This window comes from Neophocaena asiaeorientalis, unplaced genomic scaffold, assembly GCF_003031525.2.
Source record: "Neophocaena asiaeorientalis asiaeorientalis breed wild unplaced genomic scaffold, Neophocaena_asiaeorientalis_V1.1 scaffold1418, whole genome shotgun sequence".
Taxonomy (NCBI): domain Eukaryota; kingdom Metazoa; phylum Chordata; class Mammalia; order Artiodactyla; family Phocoenidae; genus Neophocaena; species Neophocaena asiaeorientalis.
In genome coordinates, this window is record NW_020173227.1 from 6,490 (window position 1) to 15,804 (window position 9,315).

A 9,315-nucleotide genomic window follows, 5' to 3' on the forward strand; every position below is an offset into this window, starting at 1 on the left:
GAGTAGCACCCTGCACGGTAAGTCTAAGGGTTTAATATGAGGGGCGGGATCTGCGTGTTATTAGAGGGAGGTAGGAAGGTCTTTAGATTATTCAAATAGCTGGTCCCAGGGTTATTAGCTAAGAAGGCGGGATCAGGATAGTTATTCGTGTGGGCGGAGCCTAGTTAAATGGATGAGCATGTCTGTCTCTGCATCCTAGAGGCAAGGAGGTGAGATGAGGCTAGAAATATTAACTCAGTAGGCTGGTCCTAGATAGTTTCTTTATAGTACCCTTCCGACTGCCTTTTTCATCCCCCAGACATTAGCGTGCTGGATTCTGCAGACATAGAGGTCACAGACAGTCGCCTTCCTCATGCCACTTTCGTGGAACACCGGCCCCAGGTACTACCTTGTCCTCCTTCGAGGCCACCTGCCTCGAGACCGGCAGTGTATGTATACTTGTGTCCTTACTCCAGCATCGTCGGTCAGAGACCTTGGGTACACGTACCGCGCCACCCCAAGTGACCGAGGGTAAGGCACGTCGTGCTTCGAAGCCGCCCCAGGCCTCTGGTCAGTTCTGTGTGGAACTCGTTCGCAGTTCCGTGGGCTTTGGCTTCACATTAAGTGGAGGCCGCGATGCAGACGGGGACGCTCCGCTGGCAGTGCGCGGGCTGCTGAAGGACGGGCCAGCACAGCGCTGCGGTCGCTTGCAGGTGAAGCATAAAGCACCCTCCATTTGACGGTGCCAGCCCTGTCCTATCCTGTTGTCGATGTGCTCTCCATTTTGACCTTTCTACAACACCCCTTGCCTTGCACTCTTGCAGCCTGGCGACCTCGTGCTCCACATCAATGGAGAGTCAACTCAGGGCCTCACCCATGCTGAGGTCATGGATCGGATTCGCACAGGAGGTCCCCGGCTCTGCCTTGTGCTAAGCAGGCCTCCTGAGACCCACCCCGGCAAGCCTGAGGGGGTGGGAGGGCCCTGGAAAGAAGATGGTGGGTTTCTCAGAGGATTAGGGTCAGGGATCTGTGAGAGGAAGAGGGTCGCAGAGTGGAGAGGCTGGGGACCTGGGTGAGAAGGGTTTGGTGGTCACAATGGGGAGGATCAGGGCTTGGTGTTTGTGAGGGTCATGATATTTTCAAAAGTGGGGATGGGAAGACCAGGGTCCCAGGATAGGAATAAGGGTGGATTTCAGAGGGGAGGCTTTTGAGGTACTGTGAGGGAAGAGAAAAGAGGAGTTTGGGGCAAAAGTGGTTGTTCAGAAAGAAGGGTCATGGTCCTCAGATGGGAAAGCAGAGTGGGTCTCAGTGGAGAGGGGATGGGATGGGGATCCAGAGGGTAGGGGGTCTGGTCCCAAAAGACGAGGGATCCATTAGGGAAAGGATTGGGAGTTGAGGAAGGTGGGATGAGCAAGGGAGAGAGTCTGGGATCGTGTATGGGAGGGGTTTGACTTCCTTTGGGAGTTGTGGGAATTGATTCCTGAGGGGAGTGTTCTGCATCCAGGAAGGGAGGGGACTAGGGAAAGGAGGTGTCGGGTCTTGAGGAGTGGCTCCGGTTCCTGAAGGGCGTGTCCATTCATTGACGGAGGTTTCTCTAAGTACTGGGGTCTCTGTCTCCCGCAGCCCTTCGAGTCTGCCGGCCACCCTCAGCCAAGGGGCCCCATCTCCGTTCCCCACCCTATCGCCTAATCTAATCTGCAGTCTTGCCATCCCCAGATCGCAGTGCAGATCCTGGGGGACCAGAGGTGACGAGGTCTCGCAGCTCCAGCACTTCCCCACTTCAGCACCCTCGACCCCGTACGACGCCCCAAACCCGGGGCAGCCCGGAGTCTAGCCCAGGAGTGGCGGACGACCCCGCGGTTCCTCCTCCTGAGGGCCGCACAGAGGACCCCAACGACCACACCCCGGATTCCCCTGGACCCTGGCTGGTGCCGAGCGAGGAACGGCTCTCGCGAGCCCTAGGGGTCCCGGGGTCCGCGCAGCTAGCCCTGGAGATGGCAGCCGGAAGGCGGAGGCACTGAGCGTGTAGCAGACGGGTCACTTGGTACTGCCCAACCTGGATCTGGTGTGCCCCGCCCGCCGCTCACTAGCATCATGGGGAGAGCTTCCTTGGCCTTCTCCCCACTCCTGCTTCGCAGTCGACCAGCCCTTGCTCCCCTCGAGGCGTCAGTGGTACGGCCCTCCCGGACCGGCCAGCCCTGCGCAACTTGCTTCGGGCGGGGGAGGTAATAAAATGGTTCGATCCGGTCTTAACTTGCCAGGTGCTCTAGGCTGGGTGGGGCTCCCGAGTCCTACCCGTAAAGCAGCGGGTGGGTCGACCTGGTTGTGAGGAGGGCCTCTTCTAGCAACCACTGGCAAGCTTACTTCCTGCTGTTTCTTTCATGCCTCTAGAGAGGTCTTCGCTTCTGCCGGCATAGCCCCACGCCGTTCCCCTTCGCCAACTCCTGCTTCTCTCCCCATTTATTCATTTCACTGTTTTGCACGTGTGCAGGGCTCAAAGTTAATTATTGCGCGTGGCGTGGGGAATGCAGAGGTGGGCCTATTGTGGCGGGGAGTGCACCAGTGTACCCACAACCCCGGCCAGGAGTCGTCCAGACCCTCAGCTGGGCTGGATAGCAAGGCTAGAACCGGGGCGGCTTCCTTCGCCGAGAACCTGCAGTCTCTCACTTCCAGCCTGGTCTGCCAGCTTTGGCTGGCTGTAGACTGCCACCCTCACGGCACTGGCTGGGGCCCCGAAGCTCCCTTCGGGGCGGAGCCAGGAAGGTGTGAGTCAGCGGGCCGGGCTAAAAAAGGCTTTTAGAACCCTTGGGCCGCGCCCCCCTCTTCCATAGATGGTGAGGAACCGCAGCTGGGCTTGTGTGCACACGCTACACGCTGGGCGTTCCCGGTCCTGGGAGAGGCCCGAGTTTCCTCCGTCCTGGGAACAGAGCCCCAAAGCCAGGGCTTATATGGCCAGCTGGACCCCGGTGTAGCCCCAGTGCGGGCGCTGACAGAGGCCAGAAATGTCCAGTCACCTCCGCTGTCACCACATCCTGAACACTTCGTCCCATCCCCCCAACGAAGGAAGCTGTGGTCTGGAGGGAATGGGCAACTCTACCCCCTATGGGGAGGGGCTGGGGAGGTGAGGGAGGGAAAGGGCCCGAGTGTGAGTGTCCAAGGTGGCGCTGGGGAGGAGAGAGGGACTGTAAAACTAGGCTGGGAGTTGGGGTATAAAGAGGTGAACCCTTGAATGATAGCGCTGTAGGCACTGTGGGGGAGTGCACTGGGGCTTCTAGTTGACCCTAACTCAGAGCCTGGTAGAAGTGTGGCTCTAGGGAAGTCAGGAAAGGGCTCCAGAGCCCCAGTCCTATAAAAACAGTCACACCCAGGAGACTAATAATATCGATAGTACTGCCAGCCACCATTTACTTGGTCTTATCCTGGCTATCGGCTTTACTGGCACTATCTGTTTCCATCTAGTTACACATCGACTCAACAATCCCGATGTGACCATTTCACAGAGGAGAGAAATGAGGCCTAGTGAGTATAAATAGCTTGAGGAAGTTGGGGATTGAGGCAATATTTAATATTGCCTGATTCCCAAGCCTGTCCTCTTAATCTCACCTGCATTTGACAAGTATTAATTGAGCCCCAACTGTCTACCTTGCACTGTGATAGGCACTGGTGAGATGCTGGAGGAATGAAATATAAAGATTTCTAACCTTGTGTAGCTGAGGTAGTGGGGGGGGGGTAGACAGATGTCAGAAAAGAAAAGACACAAGAAGATGAATAAATAAAAGATAATTTCAGAGACAAGTGAGAGTTAGGAAGATAGCAAAAGGTTACAGTGGGGGAGGTAATGATGGTGGGCTGCTGGCCTCTTTGAAGACATAATATTTGATCTGGGACCTGAGTGACCAGAAGCTAGATGTTTGTAGAACTGGGGGAAGGGCATTGACAGCAGTGAGAACAGCAAGTTCAAAGGCCCTGATACAGAGCAGAGTTTGTTCTGTTCTAGAAACTCTGGCATGGCCTCACAGAGTTGGAAAGCAAACACTCAGCCTTGGGAAAGGTATGCTTCATGCCTTCCACTATCCAATCCCTCTTTCAGCAACCTGGGCTGAAAGAGGGGAGCCCCTTAGTTTTGTGGGACCCCAGGTTCGGGGGTGGGGGGGAAGCAAGGCAGGCCCTTGGGTTGAACCATCCTGGCCTTCCAGCCATGGCTCTCCTCTCCTCAGATGAGATGAGAATGAAACCAACACTCACTCTGGATAGAGTGTGCCCCTCAGCACATCTTGGGGGAGATCCTGATTCCATGACCAGGTGCATGTCTCAGACGTGGAACTTGAGGCTGAGTCAGGAGAAATTACTCGCTCAGGATAACACACTCTTCAAATGTCATCAGCCTTTTCACCCAGTCTGGCACCCAGCAGCCTTCCCCTCATCTTGCCAAGCTCACGGCAATAAATAAAGCTGTGCTCCTTCCCCATTCTTCATCTAAGACTGGGCTGACAGCCCCTCTACTTAGAACCAGGAAATGGAAGCCCAACATTTGGGGCCAGGACCTCTAGAATTGCAGAACAGAGAAACAGACCCTGAGCCCTGACACTATTAATAACGTCCACCCTTCATTTACCGAGCAGTTTGATGCTCAACAGGCTTTGTTCTCTCTCAGCCTGTGCACTGGCGAGGTCTCATTCCATCACTGCTAAGAGGTTAATTCCACGGTCCACGATCTTTTATCCACAATTCCAAAATCCAAAAAGCTTTGGAAACCAACAGTTTTCCCACAAGTTGGGCACAATTTGGTTACAAAACTTGACCTGACTTAACCAGGAAAAATTTTTGGTCCTGGCCTATCCCACTTACTGTGAATGTCCACACCATTCCTTGAGGAAATATTAACGTGTTTTTGTTTGTTTGTTTGGTTTTTTAATGGGGCAGTCTCAGACCCCGCTGAGAGTGTTAAATAATATACCTTATATGTATTGAGAAAACTTTCTAAAGTCCAAGATATTCCGAATTCTGGAAACATACCTGAGTTTAACCCTGGCCTCGGCCGTTTTTACAGCTAAGGAAACTGAGGCATTCCCTTCCAAAGCCAAATCCCCATAGTTCTGAGTTGAGGCAGCCCTAGGCGCATTGGTATTCAAAAAGCGTGAAGGGTCTCTCCAGTGCAACACATGGCTCGCAGAACTGCCAAGCCTCAGAGCCTGGCGCCCCCGTAGATGCGACGCCCTGGGGGCTGTGCGCCGGGCGGGTAGAATCCTTGGCGGGAGGGGCAAGGGGGCTTCCGGGGCGGCGGCCACCTGGCCCGGCCCGCTCCGGCCCCGCCCGCTTCTGCTCCGCGCGGTGATTCACTCCCTCCTTCGCCCCGGGGCCCCCTTCCCGGCCAGACGGCGGGCAAGACGGCTGGGTGTGTACCGTCCTCGAACCCACGAGCAAGCGAGCAGATTCTCCGCGCCTCTCGGGACTCCGGTCCACGCCATGGCGGATTCCGAGCGCCTCTCGGCCCCCGGCTGCTGGGCCGCCTGCACCAACTTCTCACGCACCCGAAAGGGAATTCTCCTGTTTGCTGAGATTGTGAGCGCCCTGGGACTGGCGGGTGGGCAAAGGCGGGGTAGGGTGGCTGGACTACGCGGAGTGGGGCAGCTCCGGGGGAGGCAGGCGCGTGGCCCGGGCCTCTTGGCAGTGGAGCGAGGGGTGCGTGGGTTGGTGGCGCAGGCCCGAAACCAGGGGCGCACGCAGGGCGAGTCAGTGAAGTTTGGAGAAGGTGGTCGGGAGCTGCTGGCTCACGGGGTCAGGCAAGAGGCCCACAGGGGCATATGGGGGCCCCATGGAGAGAGACCCCATAGACTTATCGGTGGACTCATCGAAGGGGTCCCCAGGGGCTGGGTGTTGGGGTGCATCCCGTGGCAGGGCGTGGCGCGGCCTGGGCACTGGCTGGAGGGTTGGCAGAGCGCCCAGGGGCGGGACCTGTTGGGGTGGGGCCCCCGCGCGCTAGTCCCGCGGGGTAGGGTGACCAGCCCTCCCCCAGTTCTTCCTCGCCTCTCTGTGGTGGGGTGGGAGATTCTCAGCTATTTGGGAGCCTCGGTTTCCCGTCCCTCTCAAAGTGGGCGCCTCCTTTGAGTCACTTGTAAAAGGGGTGCGGCGCCTTTAATGGAGCCCTGCCCCTCTGGTATCGCTCTCACCGTTTCCCAAAGAGGTTGCTGGGAGAACCGCACATCCCGCCCCGTCAGAGCCCTGAAGCCGGCGCCGCGAGTGCTCACAGAAAAACACCTGAAGGCACCACTCCCGGCAGGCCATCCTAGAAGGGAAAAGAGGGGAAACTGAGGCACCTAAATCTACTCCTTATTAGCTGGGTGATCCTGGATAAGTCACTTCATGTCTCTGTGCCTCACTTTTCTCATCTGTAAAATAAAGATACTAATGATAGTACCCAGCTCATTAGGTTGATGTGACGATTGAGTGAATTAATACTTGTACGGGTCTTAGAACAACATTTGCAACACAGTGCGCACACAATAGGTGTTTAGCTATTATTATTTGTCATTTTCCCAGTCCTGGTATGCATCTGAGTTTGCGGCCCCCAATTTAAACCAGTCCCCTCAGCCCTGGTTGTTGATCGAGGCCCCCTTTCACATATCCTTCCAGATATTGTGCCTGGTGATTCTGATCTGCTTCGGTGCCTCGACATCAGGATACTCCTTCCTGTCGGTGATAGAGATGATCTTTGCTGCTATCTTCTTTGTCGTCTACATGTGTGACCTGCACACCAAGATACAGTTCATCAACTGGCCTTGGAGTGTGAGAAAGGGGCCACGATGGCAAGGCTAGGGAGGGGCTCGGGAAGTTGGGATTGTGGGGGTAATTCTGGACACTGACTTCCCTCTTCTCCCTACACCTCACAGGATTTCTTCCGGACCCTCGTAGCGGTCATCCTCTACCTGATCACCTCCATTGTTGTGCTTGTTGAGAGAGGAAACCACTCCAAAATCGTTGCAGGGGTAAAGGCTGTGGAGTCAGCTCCAAAGCACAGAGAGAGGGGTTTGAGGATCCTGGGGTCATTTCTGCCTCCGCTTCTGCCAGAAAGTGTGTGACCCACAGTAGGTCACACTTGTCCTCAGGGCCTGCAGGAAAGTCTGACCCAGGCCCTGGTTGTCCTCCGCAAATCATTTGCTGTAAAGGGCCATCCCTTGTCCGACACAGGGACTTTTGTGGGAAGCACAGAGAGGCGGCCCCTTTGTCGATACACTAGACTATACCATCTGCTAGAGCTTTGTCTCAATGTACAGTATGAATGGCATCCCCTATATGTGGGGCCACTGTGTGGCTGCAGTGTTGAAAGGTAGTAGGAAGAGGGAGGGTGGGGTAGAGTCCAGTCTCTGGCCTTTCCCCGAGGCTCTCTGGCTTGCCAACCTGGGGCTTTAGCTACCATCCCTGCATGGGGTAGTCACTGGAGGTGGTGGATACAAGGAGGCCGAATAGGCTGACTAGCCTAATCCACTCCCACCTCACGCCCATCCCTATCCCCAGGTGCTGGGCCTAATCGCGGCATGCCTCTTTGGCTATGATGCCTACATTACCTTCCCCTTGCGGCAGCAAAGACATACAGCAGCCCCTACTGGTAAGTGTGTGGGTGTGTTGGGGGGGGTGTTGCTAAGGGGGTGAAAAGAAAATGGGTCTCCCAAGGGGCATGAATGCCAACTCTGTCTCTTATTGATACTTAAGGCTTTAGTGCCAATAAGTACCATAAGCTTCAGTATTCTTATCTGCAAAATGGACATATGGATCCAGCCAATGCGTTCTCTCTTTTCCTCTTGCAGACCCTGCAGATGGCCCGGTGTAGGTGAACTCCCTTCATTTCTCTCAGCAACCTGCAAATAACACCTCCTTCGAAAAAACTCCTCCCCGCCCCTACTACAACACTCCCAGTCAACTCCCAGCCCCCTACTGAGGTAAAAGTGCCTTTATCGCGAGAATTTGTCTTCCAGGCTGCCAATCAACTCCTCTGGGTATGGCCACCTTTATGGGTGTGCCTAGGTTCCCCCTTCCTTCTGCAGTATCCAGACGGAGACACCAGTTCTGCCTGGACAATGCCCCCACCTAAGCCACAAAATGACGGAAGAGGGTGCCTCAGATTTCAGACTCCAGGCCCCAGGTTGTAACCCACTCCTAATAACCTTCTCAGTGTGCATGTGTGTGTGGGAGGAGAGGGGTTCTGTGGAGGAATAAATAAATAATAAGCAGATTATTAGAACATATGATAGTGAATAAATTAATCCTTTGATCAAATGTAGCTAAATCTCAAGCATCAGGAGGGGGAAAAATGGGGGGAGCTGGAGCAGCTGGAGCAAGGAGGTAAAGAAGCCAGGCCTGTTTTAAAACAAATATTAAATTACTTCAGTAATACAAACAGATGAAGGAGGGAGGAAGGCAAGGGATTTATGACTTAAGTTGGGGGGCTGGGTCATCATCTACACTGACTTGAGAATGCAGCCCTCCAGAACTGTCACTCCTTCAAGCCACGATGCAGTTCTTGTCTCTGGCCTGGCGAGGCATCCCTGGGCGAGAATTCCCGGGGAGCTGTGGAGATGGGGAATTGGGGGTCTCAGTTGCAGTGTCCTGAGCAGGCATTGGCCTGCACAGGTGTGGGGGCAGTGGGATGCGTTCCCCTAGGAAGAAGCCGTCGTCCTCTGAGGATTCGGAACTGGGACTGGAGGGCGAGCTGGAGCAAGATCCCGAGTCCGACCCTGATCCCAAGTCACATCGATGGTGGCGACGTCTGCCAGAGTGGCGGCGGTGATGGTGGTGGTGGTGGTGATGGTGGTGGTGGCGGCGATGTATGGGGCCCCTGGGCGGGGGGCTGCGTGGCCTGCGGCGCTGGGCTGGGGGCACACTCAGGGACCGCCGCGGGCCTCCCTCAGACACCAAAGGGTCGCGGAAGCTGACGCGTGGGGTGCTCTGGCGACCAAAGGCACCATCTTCTGGGCGCGGGTCCGGCTGGCCGGGAGGCCCTGAGGGTGGTTCGGGGACACTGCGGAGCCCCAGCTCGGGCATGGAGTGGCGGTGAGGGGCCCCTCTCAGAAAGCGGGCAGGCTCCTCGGGGCCTGCAGCTGGAAAGAGAGATGGAGCGACTCCCTGTATCTCTCGCCCCACCCCTACCCCAGCCCAGGGGAGGCCGTTGGAAAGGGCCTTCACTCTCCCCCATCAGGACTGGGAAAGTGGAGGCAGGCATGGGGCGGGGCAGCGAGGTGGGGAGTCCGGGAAATGTGAGGCCTGGGGCAGGTTCTGGGTGGAGGGAAGGTTGAAAGCAGGAGGAACAGGACCAGATGGATTGGTGTCTGGGGTGTGGCC

General features: G+C 56.1%; 3 protein-coding genes across 5 annotated transcripts in view; 2 read left to right on the forward strand and 1 right to left on the reverse strand.

The window, feature by feature from the left end:
- MAGIX (MAGI family member, X-linked) overlaps positions 1–2,233 on the forward strand; it is a 4,035-nt gene extending 1,802 nt beyond the window's left edge. The window contains exons 4-8 of the mRNA XM_024745241.1: positions 7–17; positions 299–381; positions 456–692; positions 804–975; positions 1,696–2,233. Coding sequence (XP_024601009.1) covers positions 7–17; positions 299–381; positions 456–692; positions 804–975; positions 1,696–2,000 — 808 coding nt within the window. The 3' untranslated portion in view covers positions 2,001–2,233. The remainder of the gene's footprint in view (positions 1–6; positions 18–298; positions 382–455; positions 693–803; positions 976–1,695) is intronic.
- Positions 2,234–5,279: 3,046 nt separating this feature from the next.
- Positions 5,280–8,220, forward strand: PLP2 (proteolipid protein 2). The gene is made up of 5 exons (XM_024745240.1): positions 5,280–5,541; positions 6,613–6,765; positions 6,870–6,965; positions 7,495–7,585; positions 7,785–8,220. The coding sequence occupies exons 1-5, from the start codon at positions 5,446–5,448 to the stop codon at positions 7,805–7,807; spliced, it is 459 nt and encodes a 152-aa protein (XP_024601008.1). The 5' UTR covers positions 5,280–5,445; the 3' UTR covers positions 7,808–8,220.
- Positions 8,221–8,241: 21 nt separating this feature from the next.
- PRICKLE3 (prickle planar cell polarity protein 3) overlaps positions 8,242–9,315 on the reverse strand; it is a 9,155-nt gene continuing 8,081 nt past the window's right edge. For all 3 annotated transcript variants that reach the window (XM_024745239.1, XM_024745238.1, XM_024745237.1), the window contains one exon: positions 8,242–9,074. In XM_024745239.1, the coding sequence (XP_024601007.1) occupies positions 8,479–9,074 (596 nt within the window). In that variant the 3' untranslated portion in view covers positions 8,242–8,478. The remainder of the gene's footprint in view (positions 9,075–9,315) is intronic.